Source organism: Leuciscus leuciscus, assembly GCF_965113295.1.
Source record: "Leuciscus leuciscus genome assembly, chromosome: 16".
In the NCBI taxonomy this organism is placed as follows: Eukaryota; Metazoa; Chordata; class Actinopteri; order Cypriniformes; family Leuciscidae; genus Leuciscus; species Leuciscus leuciscus.
In genome coordinates this window covers 3,274,036-3,293,428 of record NC_138740.1, presented here as the reverse complement: position 1 = coordinate 3,293,428, position 19,393 = coordinate 3,274,036, and the positions used below count along the sequence as shown (strand labels likewise).

At 39.7% G+C, this 19,393-nt stretch overlaps 1 protein-coding gene across 8 annotated transcripts in view; it reads left to right on the top strand.

Annotated features, from left to right (window-relative positions):
• aff4 (AF4/FMR2 family, member 4) overlaps positions 1–19,393 on the top strand; it is a 60,507-nt gene that overhangs the window by 28,038 nt on the left and 13,076 nt on the right. For 7 of the 8 annotated variants that reach the window (XM_082141225.1, XM_082141228.1, XM_082141224.1 and 4 more), the window contains 7 exons: positions 5,495–5,539; positions 7,294–7,383; positions 9,013–9,043; positions 9,135–9,201; positions 10,365–10,457; positions 15,839–15,986; positions 16,960–17,784. In XM_082141225.1, the coding sequence (XP_081997351.1) occupies positions 5,495–5,539; positions 7,294–7,383; positions 9,013–9,043; positions 9,135–9,201; positions 10,365–10,457; positions 15,839–15,986; positions 16,960–17,784 (1,299 nt within the window). The remainder of the gene's footprint in view (positions 1–5,494; positions 5,540–7,293; positions 7,384–9,012; positions 9,044–9,134; positions 9,202–10,364; positions 10,458–15,838; positions 15,987–16,959; positions 17,785–19,393) is intronic. The other variant, XM_082141226.1, reaches the window with a different exon arrangement.

Below are 19,393 nucleotides of genomic sequence, written 5' to 3'. Positions count from 1 at the left end.
CAGTGCTCGTCTGTGCAGCAACGACAGAACAGTTTCATGCTTTGCTTAAACTTTTGCCATTGCGTTAGAACTGGTTACACTGTTGTCGCTTGCGAAAACCAAATGGCGTCGCCATATAAACGTGCAGATTAAGGGCCGTTAATATTATAATAAGATCCTCTTCCTACGTCAGAAGGGAAGCGAAATCTGATCGGCTTATTTTTTGACATGCTTGCAGAGAAAGGCTTACCAAAAGAAAGTTACTGGGTTTCACTTTTCACGTTTTCTGGGTTGGTAGAAGCACCGGGAACCCGATTATAGCACAGTCAGATTTACATGATATGTCACCTTTAAAGGTAAATTTTTTTTGATTGTACATACCTTCAAACTGATAATGTACATAATTATTTATTAGGCTGAAATCTGAGGTTTATCATTTTATAAAACTTTTTATTTTTGTCAAAACTTGTATTATTTGAACTGTACAACTTGTTTCAATCTTACACTGCCCGGCCAAAAAAAAAGAAAGAAAAAGTAAGTTGCTGTTTGGATTTGAATAGGCATATGCTTAAGAGTCTTAGATTGGATCATTATTGCCGCTTTAAAGGGATAGTTCACCCATAAATTCAAATTAGCCCATGATTTACTCACCCTGAAGTCATCCTAGCTGTACATGACTTTCTTCTTTCAGACGAATACAATCAGAGTTATATTAAAAAATGTCCTGGCTCTTCCAGGCTTTATAATGGCAGTGAATCGCTGTTTCGGTTTTGTCCATAAAAGTGCATCTATCCATTATAAAAGTGCTCTAGGGTTAATAAAGGCCTTCTGAAGCCAAGCGATGCGTTTGTGTAAGAAAAATACCCATATTTATAACTTTATAATCTAAAATAACTAGCTTCCGCCAGACGAATATAACTATTTGTAATACTGTTTGCCAAAACTATACAAAATGGAGTCTTCAAGCAGCGAGGATGATTTTGTGATTTTTCTCTCTCTCTCTCTTAAAAATAGGAAATATTGGGTCCATCCAATCCTGAGATTGCGTAGAGAGGAAGGAGAATCTCGAGAGATTCAAAGTTCACCTCAGGATGTCAGTGGCTCAGTTTGATGCTTTGCTAGCGATACTGGAGCCGCATTATTAAAAACAAGACCACCAATTACCGTGAACAATTGATCCTGAACAGTTCTGCAGTTTGCCGTTCGCTTGTACGGTGGCTCTGATTGTCAAAACACCTCTCAAAATGCTTGCTAGGGATGCGAAAAATCCGATCCAATTTTTTTTATGACGGACGAACGTTTCGGAGGCAAACGTGATTGACACAACGTGAGGTCGTATTTATTTTTTAACGTGCGATGATTTCGGACTCTGTGTGGATGGACCTTTAGTGTAGCTTTTCATTTCTTAAACAACCATGTAGGAAGAAATGTCATGGCCATATTCTAGGATGATCATCAGCCTCAAATGGTGAAAGAATTGTAGTGTGGAGCATGAAGAATCGTTTTCACACATGAACTGGCAACTCTTTGAGTCCAGACCTTAAATTCACTGAAAGTCTTTGGGTTGTGCTGGAGGAGACTTCACAGAGTGCTGGACTCTTGCATTGACAATACAAGATCTTGACCAAGAAATTGATGCACCTCTTGATGGAAATATCATCACAACATTTATTTCTGTCAAGAGATGCATCAAATTTTGGTCAGGATCATGTATGCAAGAGTCCAGCACTCTGTAATGTCTCCTCCAGCACATCCCAAAGACTTTCAGTGAATTTGAATGCATTTGCCTATTTAAATCCTTGTATTTTTTGCAGGTTTTTCTTTTACAGTTTAGCATGTTACCATAGCCAACAACATTGCATTCTAAACCATGTTCAGGTTGAAACTTCTAGGAAGATATGAAGGTCAAACTACTATTCCATGTGTGTGTATAGGTCTTGCAGGACTTTCTTCTTCCTATCACTGATTATATTATCAATAATCCATGTGTACACTTTACACCATCAGATTATGCATGCAGAAAAGCAGTTACTCTGCCAGTAACTTGCAATCGTATGTTTCAACCGCAGATGAGCCCAGAAATCTTTACTGCACCCAAGTCAAAACTAGCCTGCAAAAACATCTATGTCTGATGTCGGACAGATGAGCGATGAACACATGACTGTTTACGATGCCTGTTGAATGATCATACTATTGGCCTACTTAGTCACTGTTAAGTTATAATAAGCAAGTAGGATAGGTAATAGTATTCTTAAAAATCAGAAGAACTTGCTATAAATACAGAAAGTGTGGCAATCCACTGAACCTTGAGTTGTTTCTGACTGCTCTGTAAACCCTAATGCTCAAAATAATTAATTGGTTTGAGTAGGGCGAACTTAAACACATTGGTTCAATCAAATGAACTCTTAAATATGAGTATTTATAACTTTCTTTTTCTTTTGAGGTCACAAAACTGACACGTTTTAAATCATCTGAAGTGTTTCATTGTTTTGAGTTTTATGAACTTGTTTCTTTTCATTTAGACAGACTTAAATGTAACAGAGCTTGGATTTGTATTTCCCAGCATGCTTTGCCATGACACTCAACAGGGCGAGTAATTGCTAAAGTTTAAATAAGGTTTTTTGAGTGAGATTAATGTCAAGTTGGAGATTTAGTAGTGTTTGATGTTTTGCTGTGTTAATTTAGAAGAGTTTCTGTAATGTTGTTGTGTTGTTGTTGAGGATTACCATAGTTTAGTTTGAGAACAGATATATGTTAAATGTTCTATATTGTTGTAGTTATTCAGCAAGTGCTATGCTATGCTATGCTAATGCCTTCAAAGCATTGTGTTACCATTAGCAAGTTAGTGTTTATTGAATTGGCTAGTTAAAGCTGGCCACGGTTCCACTACTAAAATTATTCAAGGTCAGTTTACATGATAAATGCATGAATTCACTTACACAAATATTTCAAGTTAATAGTAATTCAATTGTATGAGTACAAAATAAAAATCTGCAAGTTCTGCTTAATAAAACTTTGAATTTCTTAACTTAAATTATCAGTTACATAAAAAAAAATCTAAAATTGAGTGTTCCCAACTTATTTGGGTTTACTGTGTTCCCACAGGTTCTTAACATAAAGAAGCTTAAATATTTTAACTAGGGATGCACGATATAACGGTATTGGCCGATATATGTTCATTTTTAATGTTATCGTTATCGGCCCGATAAGAAAACTTGGCCGATATATTAAAGCCGATAAATAATGTATTAGCTGAGACACTTCAGATGTGCACTGATCATCATGATGGCTTTGAATTGCTTGAAATATGATTGGAATCACTTCAAAAAAGGAAAATATATAAAAAATTATATAAAAATTTGGATTTAGATTTATCGGCCAATATATCGGTTATCGGCTTTCAAATATAAAGAATTACCGTTATCGGCCAAAATTGTCATATCGGTGCATCCCTAAGTTTTAACAAGTATTTATTTAAAGGTTAAAAGAACACACCACCGTTTTTTCATATTAAACTATGTTATTCCCTTAACTAAGACGAGTTGATACATACCTCTCTCGTCTCAGTGCGTGCACTCAATCACTCTGGCGCGCGGAGACACTTTGATAGCACTTAGCTTAGCACAGTTCATTCATTAGGGACCAAACAGAGATGAAGTTAGAAGCGACCAAACACCTCCACGTAAAAAGGATAACTATAATGTATGGCGGAATAGCACTGGGAGTAGAGTTCTCAACGGGTCGGGTCGGCCCGACAAACCCGACGGGACCCGCGGGTTCGGGCCGGGTTCGGGTCGAAAATATAAGCAAATGACTCGGGTCGGGTCGGACCTCGGGCTTAATCTTTTCCGCTAAGTAAAAAAAACAAAAACATTTATTAATCATCGCTGCTGTTCACCGTAAAGAAAGTCTGGCTGGCTGCTGCGTGCAACGTGCATCATGGAGAGGGGCGGGGGCAGACCTGATGCCGCTGCGTGCACGCATTTAGCCTGGAGAAGAAGATGGAGTTGGTGAAAAGTAAACTTGCCGCAGGTGAATTCACCGTCGCTACTACAGCCTATTTATATATTTAAAGTTTATTGTTTCAGTTGTTTGTATTGTTAAAAGGCGTGAACATTAAAGGTTGATTTGAATTCGCGTCTGCTGGTCATGAATACGTGTATGAGAAAAAAAAATTATTCCGACGCGGCGTCGGGCCGCGGGCCGGGTTCGGGCAGATAATTCATGTTGATGTGTCGGGTTACATCGGGTCCGGGCTTTAAAAGCCACGGGCCGGGTCGGGTCGGGTTGTAATTTTCAGGCCCGTTGAGAACTCTAACTGGGAGCACTTCGACTCGGCGCAGTAAAAAGTCTTTCATGCCTGAAAAATCCTCTCCCTCTCACTTCTGTCATTAGAACCAACGTGACTTTTTACTGCACCGAGTCGAAGTGCTCCCAGTGCTATTCCGCCATATTTTATAGTTATCCTTTTTACCCGCTTAGAAAAGCGCCACGTTTTATTTTGTGTCAGCATACTAGGTCGTGAAACTACTCGTGTAACTGTATTCAAATAGGGAAAACGTGGAGGTGTTTGTTCGCTTCTAACTTCATCTCTGTTTGGATCCTAATGAATATACTGTGCTAAGCTAAGTGCTATCAAAGTGTCACCGTGCGCCAGAGCGATTGAGTGCACGCACTGAGACGAGAGAGGTATGTATCAACTCGTCTTAGTTAAGGGAATAACATAGTTTAATATGAAAAAACTGAGTGTTCCTTTAAAAGTTATTACTTCAGAAATGTCTTTTACGTGTTTGTGGAGGTGCACTACATGACATTTTTCAACCTGAACTGCCCTATCCTCGTCATTGAAAGGTCATTGTATGAGAATTACATTTTAAAAGATTTTTGATCTTAAAATAATAGTTCTGGACAAAAACAAACACACATTGCAGTCTTGTGCCTCTTGCACCTCCGAACACGATACCCAGGAGGTGCACAAATGTTTGTAAGACATGTCATAAGACACTCCAGATGTGTCCATAAATAACATAATTACACATGTTGAGACTTTTACGCCTTCAGATTATGTGTGTGTATATACAGGGAATTAGTTGTATAAATGTGGCTGTTCGGTTGGATCACACACACACACACACTCACACACACACACACTCACACACACACACACACGCTTACAGCATGCAAGGGAAAAATGTAATCAAGCAGTTTTGTTTAGTCAGAAAGAGTTTCATTGCTGCATTTTGGCTCAAACACAGCAAGACTGCTGGCTTTCTACCACAACTTAGCATGAAACTTAGCATGAACCATTGAGGAAATGAGGACCTGTTATTAGAATAACGATATTATTAATTAAATAAATCAATTATATGACCCATTTTAAATGACACTGGCTGGAAGCATGTATGGGTTTTACAACTTATAAGTTACACTTGACTTGTAGTCATAAACAGCCCTGTATGTTTGATGATTCTTACGTGTTGCTCAAAGATCTGCGTGATTTTGTTCATTCTTGCAGGGTTCAATGGGAGGAGATGCGAGCTGTGTTGATGAAATTTTAAAGGTAAGAACCATTGTATTATTTGCTGTCAATAGTAAAAGAACACTGAAAAAATAATGGTGTTATAATTTACTCAACTTAGCGTCATGTTAAAAAATGCTGACAACGGACTAGCGGTGTTTAGTAACATGTTAGCACTGCTTAGGAATATGTTACATGTTAACAGTGTTAAAACATGCTAAAAATGACTAGCTACGTGTTAAAACATGCTGACAACAGACTAGCAGTGCTTAGCAAAATGCTAACTGTTAAAAACATGCTAAAACATGTTAAAAATGCTGAAAACAGATCAACAATGCTTGGCAACATGCTAGAAACATGTAGCAATATGTTAAATGTTAGCAACATGCTAACAATGCCTAGCAGTATGTTGAAATGTTGACGACAGACTAGCAGTATTTAGCAGTGCGTGTTGGCAAACGCTTAGCTGTATGCTACATGTTAACATGTTAAAATGTGTTAGCATTGCCTGGCAACATGTTAAACTGGTGACAACAGACTAGTGATGCCTAGCAACACTTCGCAATATGCTAAATGTTAAAAATATGTTAAAACATGTTAACAGTGCCTAGCAGCATGTGAAAAAATGCTGACAACAGACTAGCAGTGTTTAGTAACATGTTAGCAATGCTTAGGAATATGTTACATGTTAACAGTGTTAAAACATGTTAAAAATTACTAGCTACGTGTTAAAATATGCTGACAAAAAAAACTAATAATGCCTTGTAACATGTTAGCATGTTTAACAGGGAGCAATGTTAAATGCTAACAACATGCTAACGATGCCTAGCAGTATGTAAAAAATGTTGACAATGAACTAGCAGTGTTTAATATATTAGCAACGCTTAGCAATATGCTACATGTTAACATGTTAACAGTGCCTAGTAGCATGTGAAAAAATGCTGACACCAGACTAGCAACACTAGACAATATGGTTAATGTTAACAAGCTAACAGTGCCTAACAACATGTAGCAATAAATTAAATGTTAAAAATGCCTAGCATTATGTTGAAATGTTCACTCGCAGTGTTTGTAGCATGTTAGCAATGTGCTACATAGTCATTTTTAGCATGTTTTAACGTTGTTAATGTGTTAAAATATGCTGACAATGAACTAGAAATATGTTAAATGCTAAAAATGCCATGTTGAAATGCTGACTATGGACTAGCAGTGTTTAGTAACATGTTAGAAACGCTTACAAAATGTTTAAAACATCCAAACAACGCCTGCCGGTATGGTAAAAAAAAAAAAATTTGGAGCAACTGAAAACATTCTAATGTGTTTTTTTTTAGCAGTCTAATGGGATCTAGAATAGTCTTAATATGGTCTTTTTTTATTATTATTATTATTATTATTATTTTTTTACCTTAAAACTTATTTCAAACTTTTAGACTAGCCAACCTCAAAGTTTGTCAGCTACCCAGTTTCTCTTCCCAAAGATAAGAACTCTAAAACTTAAAATAAAACTTAAAACTTTTCTCCTGTTTTCTTCACTTCTAATCCGTTCGTGAAGACATTCTGGAAAGCACTTTTAATTAGCCTAAATGTCAATATTGTGAACACATGGTAAGTCTTGGGAATGTTTCAGTTAGCTCTCCTGTGACGTGTAAGTGGTGCTGAGATCGCTGTCCACTGGAGACGCATTAGAACGAAGGTCCGGCTATAAAAGGGCAGATAGAAGAAATGACGGGTGTCAAAGTGCAGAAGGGGAAATTAGTTTTAAAACCCGCTTGATTGAACTGTGTTTTGTTCTCCAGGAAATGACTCAGGTCTGGCCTCCTCCGCTGACAGCCATTCATACGCCCTGCAAGACTGAACCTTCAAAGTTTCCTTTCTCCACCTCCAAGGTCAGATATGAAAGGGTCTCTGTGGTCACACACACACACCTGACACACACTTGGCTCAGTCCAGTTTAATCATGTTTGCAGGATAGTATAAAAACAGAGTCGTTTAATATGTAGGGCTGTCAAAATTTAAACATTTCTTAAATATTAGCAAAATGCGAATTATACTCCAATTCTAAAGGCAATACTTGTTAATGTTAGAGGAAAACAGTGCTGTATCGTCTCCTATGTCCACAAGAGGGCGCAAGCGAGCGCAATAAGCAAAATATAAGCCAAATCAAGCATTGCATCTTTTATTGAAATGAAATAACATTCACTTTTTAAAGTGCATTAACATTTAACCCTTTAGAACCTGAAGCTAAAATAGGTGTTTTTCACATAATTAGATTTTTTTTTTTACTGTAAAATTCTAAAACAATGTGCTCTCTTCATGTGCAAGCTGTCATCTTTTTCAGAAAAAGATAAGCTTTCAACAAATTACAGTTATTGACCATGATTGTGTGTGGTGAGTTTGTAAATAGAATTTAAATAGACAAAAAAATTTTTTTAAATACGAGAATAAATGTACTGATTTTTATTTAGGAAAAAAACAGAAAATATCATGAACGAAAGAAACTAACACTTTAAAGTTGAAAAATGAACTATAATACATATATACAAGTCTTTTTTGTGACACTGGGTTGCACAGTTTTCATTTAGGACACTTTTTTTCATACACGCACGCACACATACAAATGCACACATACACGCGTTCATAGGCACGCACACATACACATACACGCGTTCATAGGCACACACACATACACATACACGCGTTCATAGGCACACACACATACACATGCACGCGTTCATAGGCACGCACACATGCACGCGTTCATAGGCACGCACACACTACATGCTTAGATACATGACGTAAGTAACGGCCATCCGCCTCCCAAGTTTCATTAAAAATCATCCCAATCCCCTCTTCTGCTGTCTAACACTTCTTTCGACAATGTATTTGTTCGTTTCTTTTATTATTTTATGCAATCCAGCACACTCTAACCTGCCGCGCATCGTATCTCTCTGTTCAAATCCTTCCATCCCGCGCCGCCGTCATTTGCAGACGGAAAGCATGACATTACCGTAATAAGCCGTATATTGGCAAAGCGCATGATGTCTACTTTCAGGAACTATTTGAATTATTTTGATAGTGCAAACGGTTGAAGAGTTACAGTGACATGCATACAGCTTGGTTGGCTGTGTTGTCGACGACACATCTGGTTTTAAAGGGTTAAGAAAAATTGTTCTTAAATAAAATATAATTTCCTTAATGTGCATGCAAGGAAAATTAGGCTACAATAGTGCATAAAACTGTGTAAGTGCATCAGTAACCTGAGAAAACACACTTCGACAGAGCGTAATGAACTACATGAACACACAATAACATGAACCTTTGTATTTGACAGCCCTGATTCAGTGCAGAAAGTATGTGTTTGTACCCATAAGCTGCACTATGCATGATTGCCATTTCATAAGTGTTCATATTAATTTTGATCTACCGTTTTAGCATTTGAAACCAGTCAAACTTTTTTTTGTTGCGATGCATGTATTCGTGTATTCAATTTGTAATTGTTAGCTTCTTTGTTGTAGGATGCCCAGCACCTGTCTTTTGGGGCACAAAGTAAGTCCTAGCAGTCATTTAATGAGACTTGAGTGTTTCTTTAGCCTTTTAAATTGATGTATTTTTTGTGTGCTGACTTTCCCTCACTCAGAAAAAATCTCAGGGAAGAGTGCATCCACCAGCCACCCGTCAAAGCCAAGCGACAGCGACCAGTCCAAGTGAGTCTCTGAGATGCTGAAGTAAATCTGCCTGTTCTGTCTGGAGCTCTTTCTGTTTACTAAATATTTTGATATTTGTGACCCTGGATCACGTCACCAGTCACATGTCACACGGGTATATTTGTGGCAATAGCCAACAACACGGGGTCAAAATGATCGATTTTTCTTTTATGCCAAAAATCATTAGGATATTAAGTAAAGATCATGTTCCATAAAGATATTTTCTACCATAAATATATAAAACATGTATTTTTGTGAGTGAATGAAGCACAATCGCCAACATAAATGCACAACTTTAAAGGAGATTTTCTCAATGTTACGATTTTACATTATTTTTACGATTTCTTCAATAGTTGTATCTCGGTCAAATATTGCCCTATCCTAACAAACCATACATCAATGGAAAGCTTATTTATTCAGCATTTAATGAGTTATCGCATATCGCATTTTCCTTCAATATCGTGCAGCCCGAGTAAACATGTTTGTAAACCGACAGAGACGACAGCGCGGAACAAAGCCGTGCGCCGGCCCAGTAGTTCGGTTCGGCGGATACACATTGTCATGTTGTAGACTTTAAATAAGACAACATCTCTATTGCAATCACCTCCTTTGTGGTGGTGGTTGTTTTTGGTGTATTGAAACCAATGCAGATATTCAGGAAAACAAAAGAGCTTCATGGACACACATCAGATCTGAACAGTTGAGATACATCAATAATTTTAGATCAGATTCCAATCGGATGCGCAAATAATGGGATTTGGACTGACATTGTGAACGTGGGATATGAGATTAATTTTAGATTTGCGATTGTCTTAAGCCTGTCCTGTCCTGTGGCCCGTAGCATTACATATAAAAGAACATTTCCGAGTGCGATTCAAGTTAGGCTTTATGGACCGCATCTTCAGTTTATAATAATAATTACAGAAAATAATTATTCTTACTACTTATTTTTATTTGTATTTTTTTATCTGAAGCATAACATAGATTCTGATAACTTGCATTTATCTGTATTTCTTTTAATAGAAATTGGAAATGTCCTAATGGAATACATCCTATATTGTTTTTACAGTAGTTTTTAAAGCTTTTTATGTTGGGTAAATCAACACCTCTTAGTGTCCCAGTCTGAGTTTAGCTGAAGTCCTGTTGTCCTGCTCTTATTCCAGCACACTGCAGGATGATCTGAAGCTCAGCACCAGCGAAGACAGTGACGGAGAGCAAGATCCTGCCAAAAACACGCCCCGAAACACCTCAGCAAGGTGACACACTCGTACAGCTGGTGTTTAGAGAGATAGTGTACTTCATTAGTTTGATTCCATGGGAGAGGGTGACAAAATAAAACATGCGCTGGATAGTTCGCCCAAAACTGAAAAAAAGTTTAATTAATTACTCACGCGCATGTCGTTCCAAACCCGTATGACTTTCGTTCATCTTCGAAACACAAATGAAGATCTTTTAATGAAATCTGAGATATATCTGTTCCTCCATTGACAGCTACGCAACTACCACTTTAACACTTCAAAATATTCATAAAGAGATCGTAAAACGAATCGATATGAATTGAGCGGTTTAGTCAATTTTCTGAAGAGACATGATCACTTTATATGATGAACAGATTTAATTAAGGTTTTTATTCACATATAAACATTGATCAACGCAAACACCTCATTGGTTCTTGCTGAAGCTCAAACGTGCTGCGTAACACAAGAATGAACCTCATTGGTTCTTGCAGAAGCTCAAAAGTGCTGCGTAACATGAGAATGAAGCTCATTGGTTCTTGCTGAAGCTCAAACGTGATGCGTAACACGAGAATTAAGCTAATTGGTTCTTGCTGAAGCTCAAACGTGATGCGTAACACGAGAATGAACCTCATTGGTTCTTGCTGAAGCTCAAACGTGCTGCGTAACACCAAAACCTCATTGGTTCTTGCAGAAGCTCAAAAGTGCTGCGTAACATGAGAATGAAGCTCATTGGTTCTTGCTGAAGCTCAAACATGATGCGTAACACGAGAATGAAGCTCATTGGTTCTTGCTGAAGCTCAAACGTGATGCGTAACACGAGAATGAACCTTATTGGTTCTTGCTGAAGCTCAAACGTGATGCGTAACACGAGAATGAAGCTCATTGGTTCTTGCTGAAGCTCAAACGTGATGCGTAACACGAGAATGAAGCTCATTGGTTCTTGCTGAAGCTCAAACGTGCTGCGTAACACGAGAATGAACCTCATTGGTTCTTGCTGAAGCTCAACCGTGCTGCGTAACATGAGAATGAAGCTCATTGGTTCTTGCTGAAGCTCAAACGTGATGCGTAACACGAGAATGAACCTCATTGGTTCTTGCTGAAGCTCAAACGTGCTGCGTAACACGAGAATGAACCTCATTGGTTCTTGCAGAAGCTCAAACGTGATGCGTAACACGAGAATGAAGCTCATTGGTTCTTGCTGAAGCTCAAACGTGATGCGTAACACGAGAATGAAGCTCATTGGTTCTTGCTGAAGCTCAAACGTGCTGCGTAACACGAGAATGAACCTCATTGGTTCTTGCTGAAGCTCAAACGTGATGCGTAACACGAGAATGAAGCTCATTGGTTCTTGCTGAAGCTCAAACGTGCTGCGTAACACGAGAATGAAGCTCATTGGTTCTTGCTGAAGCTCAAACGTGCTGCGTAACACGAGAATGAAGCTCATTGGTTCTTGCTGAAGCTCAAACGTGATGCGTAACACGAGAATGAACCTCATTGGTTCTTGCTGAAGCTCAAACGTGCTGCGTAACACGAGAATGAACCTCATTGGTTCTTGCTGAAGCTCAAACGTGCTGCGTAACATGAGAATGAAGCTCATTGGTTCTTGCTGAAGCTCAAACGTGATGCGTAACACGAGAATGAACCTCATTGGTTCTTGCTGAAGCTCAAACGTGATGCGTAACACGAGAATTAACCTAATTGGTTCTTGCTGAAGCCCAAACGTGCTGCATAACATGAGAATGAAGCTCATTGGTTCTTGCTGAAGCTCAAACGTGATGCGTAACACGAGAATGAACCTCATTGGTTCTTGCTGAAGCTCAAACGTGCAGCGTAACATGAGAATGAAGCTCATTGGTTCTTGCTGAACCTCAAACGTGATGCGTAACACGAGAATGAACCTCATTGGTTCTTGCTTAACCTCAAACGTGCTGCGTAACACGAGAATGAAGCTCATTGGTTCTTGCTGAAGCTCAAACGTGCTGCGTAACACGAGAATGAAGCTCATTGGTTCTTGCTGAAGCTCAAACGTGATGCATAACACGAGAATGAAGCTCATTGGTTCTTGCTGAAGCTCAAACGTGATGCGTAACACGAGAATGAAGCTCATTGGTTCTTGCTGAAGCTCAAACGTGATGCATAACACGAGAATGAACCTTATTGGTTCTTGCTGAAGCTCAAACGTGATGCGTAACACGAGAATGAAGCTCATTGGTTATTGCTGAAGCTCAAACGTGATGCGTAACACGAGAATGAAGCTCATTGGTTATTGCTGAAGCTCAAACGTGATGCGTAACACGAGAATGAACCTCATTGGTTCTTGCTGAAGCTCAAACGTGCTGAGTAACACGAGAATGAACCTTATTGGTTATTGCTGAAGCTCAAACGTGATGCGTAACACGAGAATGAACCTCATTGGTTCTTGCTGAAGCTCAAACGTGATGCGTAACACGAGAATGAACCTCATTGGTTCTTGCTGAAGCTCAATCGTGATGCGTAACACGAGAATGAACCTTATTGGTTCTTGCTTGAAGCTCAAACGTGCTGCGTAACACGAGAATGAACCTTATTGGTTCTTGCTTGAAGCTCAAACGTGCTGCTGCACACGAGAATGAACCTCATTGGTTCTTGCTGAAGCTCAAACGTGATGCGTAACACGAGAATGAACCTTATTGGTTCTTGCTTGAAGCTCAAACGTGCTGCGTAACACGAGAATGAACCTCATTGGTTCTTGCTGAAGCTCAAACGTGATGCGTAACACGAGAATGAACCTTATTGGTTCTTGCTTGAAGCTCAAACGTGCTGCGTAACACGAGAATGAACCTCATTGGTTCTTGCTGAAGCTCAAACGTGATGCGTAACATGAGAATGAACCTCACTGGTTCTTGCTGAAGCTCAAACGTGATGTGTAACACGAGAATGAACCTTATTGGTTCTTGCTTGAAGCTCAAATGTGCTGCGTAACACGAGAATGAACCTTATTGGTTCTTGCTTGAAGCTCAAACGTGCTGCGTAACACGAGAATGAACCTCATTGGTTCTTGCTGAAGCTCAAACGTGATGCATAACACGAGAATGAAGCTCATTGGTTCTTGCTGAAGCTCAAACGTGATGCGTAACACGAGAATGAAGCTCATTGGTTCTTGCTGAAGCTCAAACGTGATGCATAACACGAGAATGAACCTTATTGGTTCTTGCTGAAGCTCAAACGTGATGCGTAACACGAGAATGAAGCTCATTGGTTATTGCTGAAGCTCAAACGTGATGCGTAACACGAGAATGAAGCTCATTGGTTATTGCTGAAGCTCAAACGTGATGCGTAACACGAGAATGAACCTCATTGGTTCTTGCTGAAGCTCAAACGTGCTGAGTAACACGAGAATGAACCTTATTGGTTATTGCTGAAGCTCAAACGTGATGCGTAACACGAGAATGAACCTCATTGGTTCTTGCTGAAGCTCAAACGTGATGCGTAACACGAGAATGAACCTCATTGGTTCTTGCTGAAGCTCAATCGTGATGCGTAACACGAGAATGAACCTTATTGGTTCTTGCTTGAAGCTCAAACGTGCTGCGTAACACGAGAATGAACCTTATTGGTTCTTGCTTGAAGCTCAAACGTGCTGCTGCACACGAGAATGAACCTCATTGGTTCTTGCTGAAGCTCAAACGTGATGCGTAACACGAGAATGAACCTTATTGGTTCTTGCTTGAAGCTCAAACGTGCTGCGTAACACGAGAATGAACCTCATTGGTTCTTGCTGAAGCTCAAACGTGATGCGTAACACGAGAATGAACCTTATTGGTTCTTGCTTGAAGCTCAAACGTGCTGCGTAACACGAGAATGAACCTCATTGGTTCTTGCTGAAGCTCAAACGTGATGCGTAACATGAGAATGAACCTCACTGGTTCTTGCTGAAGCTCAAACGTGATGTGTAACACGAGAATGAACCTTATTGGTTCTTGCTTGAAGCTCAAATGTGCTGCGTAACACGAGAATGAACCTTATTGGTTCTTGCTTGAAGCTCAAACGGGATGCGTAACACGAGAATGAACCTTATTGGTTCTTGCTGAAGCTCAAACGTGATGCGTAACACGAGAATGAACCTTATTGGTTCTTGCTTGAAGCTCAAACGTGCTGCGTAACACGAGAATGAACCTCATTGGTTCTTGCTGAAGCTCAAACGTGATGCGTAACACGAGAATGAACCTCACTGGTTCTTGCTGAAGCTCAAACGTGATGCGTAACACGAGAATGAAGCTCATTGTTTCTTGCTGAAGCTCAAATGTGCTGCGTAACACGAGAATGAAGCTCATTGTTTCTTGCTGAAACTCAAACGTGATGCGTAACACGAGAATGAACCTCATTGGTTCTTGCTGAAGCTCAAACGTGATGCGTAACACGAGAATGAAGCTCATTGTTTCTTGCTGAAGCTCAAACGTGCTGCGTAACACGAGAATGAACCTTATTGGTTCTTGCTTGAAGCTCAAACGTGATGTGTAACACGAGAATGAACCTTATTGGTTCTTGCTTGAAGCTCAAACGTGCAGCGTAACACGAGAATGAAGCTCATTGGTTCTTGCTGAAGCTCAAACGTGCTGCGTAACACGAGAATTAACCTTATTGGTTCTTGCTTGAAGCTCAAACGTGATGCGTAACACGAGAATGAACCTTATTGGTTCTTGCTTGAAGCTCAAACGTGCTGCGTAACACGAGAATGAACCTCATTGGTTCTTGCTGAAGCTCAAACGTGATGCGTAACACGAGAATGAAGATCATTGTTTCTTGCTGAAGCTCAAACGTGCTGCGTAACACGAGAATGAACCTCATTGGTTCTTGCTGAAGCTCAAACATGATGCGTAACACGAGAATGAAGCTCATTGGTTCTCGCACGTCAAGCATATCAGATCTCTGCTTTGTTTAAATCTGAATAAATGCCTAAATCAAATCTGTTCATCATATAAAGCGATCGTGTCTCTTCAGAAATGTTTTACTTGACTGCTTGATTCATATGGATTAGTTTTACGATCGTGTGCTGACTCTCAGTGGAGAGACATAATTAAAATATCTTTATTTGGGTTTCGAAGATGAACTGAAAAACTCATGAGGCTGAGTAATAAATGACAGAATTTTCATTTCTGGGTGAACTAACACTTAAACGGTGAAATGTAAAGCAACTTTTTTTTGTAGTGTGTAAGTTGTAACTGCACCCCTTTACGTCCAAACTGAGCCACGTTGTGAGTTTCGCACAGGTAGTGCGACAGACCAAAGGTTAATCGTGCTTTAGGTGAATTAACTTGCTTTTTTGGCATAGTCTCATTGTTATTTGTGCCTTTGCAATGTTGCATGCTTGGTAATCATTTAGCCAACAAGTAGAAACTCAGTTTGCATGTTTACCTCAGTAACAACAGTAATAACAGCGGGGGTGCCGAGCAAGAGGACACCAGCAGTCGCAGCGGGTCGGAGAGCAGCTCCAGTTCTGACAGCGAGAGCGAGAGCAGCTCTTCAGAGAGCGAGACCAACGAGCCGCCTCGGACCGCCACACCCGAGGTGAACCACTGGCACAAACACACAACTCTCAGCACTGGCACAAACACACAACTCTCAGCACTGGCACAAACACACAATGCTCATCTAATACAGAGTAGCACTGCATGAGCATGAAGGACTAATCTGAGTAGTATTGTCCTCAACATTGTTAGTAAAGGTTGGTTTATATTGCACATGGGATGAGACAAAGTATGAGTACAAGGGGTGTAACGATCCCCTCATGTCATGACTCGATACATATCACGATACTGAACTCACCATACCATATTATTGCGATACTCCAAGATATAATGTTAACAAAAAATGTCCTGTTGATTTAAAATGCTAAATTTGATATTACATTGTGAGTGTAAATGAATAGTCTTGGACTTGGTGCTGAAACCCAAAGCACAGGACAATAGAGACACCAGAGTAACAATATTCATGATTCTGAAGCTGAAAATACTGAATTATTGTAGACGAATATTCTCTGTCACTGACTAGATATATTTATAATAATGTCGGACACTTTTTACTGGTAACATCAGACATTTGGCATCATCAGGACACACTAATATTCCCCCATTGCATTATTATACATTATATTCAACATTATATATAGTAGTTTAATGTCTGACACTAAAACTCTGAAAACTTGAATTTTTTCTCACACAGTAATTTTTATTTTGGGTGAATTATCCACGATACATATTGTTGCATTTTTGTATTGATATATTGTTACACCTTTCATAAGTACTGATACCAGTTGCAACCTAAAACTTGCATTTGTGAATGAATGCATTAATGTTGCTCAATAATAATTAGTTTTTGTAATATTGTGCTTTATACAATACAGTTTGATTCAAAGCAGCTTAATAGCGTTAAACAGGTAAATAATGACCAATGATGGAGCATTGAATCCATAACAAGAATTGTTTTATGCTTATCTGAGTTTGATGTCGCACTCAATGCAAGTTTCCCCGTTTGACCGCAGCGGGAACAGCCCACTGTTAACAAATGGCAGCTGGAAAACTGGATCAAGAAGGAGAACAAGTTGTCCCCGGCTTCTCCGGTGGAGAACAGCAGCACGACGCCGACAAAGTATAAGAAAGAGGGGCGAGAAACCAACTCGAGCCGAGTCTACAGTGGCCCGGGATCTAAAGACCCGACGCCCTCCTCGGGACGAGACCTTCGGCCCAATCAGAAGGGCTCAGAGAGCTGGCAAAGGCGAAGTCAGAAGTCTCCCGCTCAAAGTGAGGGCGTAAGTCAGGGTGGGCGACGAGTTGTGGGTAAAAAACAGCCTAAAAAGCTGGAGAAGCCGCCAGTGGTTGAGGAGCCGAAAGGTGGATTGAAAGTAGAGACCGAACCCTCGCCTGAGATCCCGTCACACCGAGCCCGCGCCGCCAACAAGGGCCCTCGCAAACCCAACATCAAAAAGGAGCCCAAAACCTCCTCTCCTCGACCAGCATCAGACAAACGCAAAAAAGCGCCCAAAAAGTCCCGTGAGATCGTTGAGTCGTCCTCATCAGATTCCGAGGGTAACGTCAGCGTGCCGTCGTCTTCGCAGACGCCGAGAGATCAGTACCCTGAGAACCCGTCCGCCCTGTTCTCGCCCATGCTTTCCCCACTGAGTGACCCCGAAAACAGGCTGCCCCCCCGACTGCTGGTGCAGATCGACCTGAACCTGCTGTCCAGAGTCCCGGGACGCCTGTTCAAGGACACGGAGGTGAAGGTGGAGCGGAGCTCGCCTGGAGAAGCCAAGGAGTTGCAGAAGCAGCCGGGAGAGAAGGGAGCCAGCAAGGCCAAGAGAAAACACAAGGTTGGTTGGAGCCGATTTGTGGGTAGCATTTAAAATACGCATATTATGCTTGTTTACATGTTCATGATTTAATTTGGAGTCTTTTAATACATTTACATGATTTAAAAAGTTCAAAAAGGACATTATTTGTCTCATACTGTGACTTGCTCCACCTGAAATGCTCTGTCTCTTTAAAACCTGCCCAACTCTGCTCTGATTGGTAGAGCTGTCAAAATGGCTCGAATTTCTTAAACATTTGCAAAATTGCAATATATTTTATAGTATATTTTATTTCAAATTTTAAAGGCAATACTTAATGTTAGAGGGAAAAAAGTGCTGTATTGTCTCCTATGCCCACAAGAGGGCGCAAGCGAGCGCAATAAGCAAATCCAAACCAAATCAAGCATCGCATCTTTTATTGAAATGAAATAACATGCACTTTTGCTTATTTACATGTTCATAATTTTATTTTTTGGGGGGTCTGCTAATACATTTACATGATTTAAAGCTGCGCTTCTTTTCACTTCTACCTGAAATGCTCTGTTTCCGTTCTTTCAGTTACTGTCTCTTTAAAACCTGCCTTTCCGAAATACCCAGTCTGTTGTGATTGGTCTACCAATGAACGTTCACACCAAGAGCGATAACTGAAGATACCTATAACGATATCTATATTAGCATCCAAACCAACGAACGGTAAATGCTCGAGCTCTTAAAAGCACGATGGATTCTCATTGGCTGCCAATGTTTTTATCGTTCATCAGCTGAAATTTTTTTTTAGTCTAATGATATTGTTCCTCTGTGCCATTATCGCTATATTTGTGGTTTGAACTGCTATTCTCTTATATTAGAACGACTTTTAGAACCGTATCTTGTTCATTATCGATATCGTCTTTGATGTGAACAGGAGAACCCTTAGATCACGCGTCAGAAATGTAACACCCCTCACCATAACTGAGTTTCAATTCCCAAGGCTTCATGAGCCGCTGTAAACAGTGTTATATCTAGGGTGATTATAGTGTCGGTCCACACAAGGCTTTTTGCCCTCACGGTGGAAGAAAAACATGTTGACAAAGCGAAGTCATGGAAATAATGGCAGAACTACAGACGGCGAGTGTGGGCGTTGCTGTGGACGTTGTGCTTTTTAACTTTGCAGATCATTTACATGCACAAACAGCAATATTACACACTGAGGGAAAGATAAAGAAACATAATGTCACCTTAAACTGTCCCCCCCACTTTTTTCGCATAGACAAACAAATCACTATACAAACTTAAATGGTTGTAATTCAAGAATGATTTGGAATATAGACATATGGTTGGTCTTGTTTTAAAGAAGACATTTGCCAGATTATTGTAGAAGTTAAATCAGAAGTGATGACAGTGAAACAGAAAAAAAGTTATATAAGTTTGAGTTTATGAAAATGTAAAATCTAAAAATATAATTATTTCTATTTTATATAAAATATATATATTACAAAATATTTTTTGCTCTAAAACTGCTAGAAAATTAAAGCCAAAAATCTAAACAAGGTGTGTTCCAAATTTTAGGTTGATATCTCAAAAAATGAGCTTTCAGTAAGATTTTATTTGGGCGCAGTACCAGACTTTTTCACTAGATGGACAGCCAAGC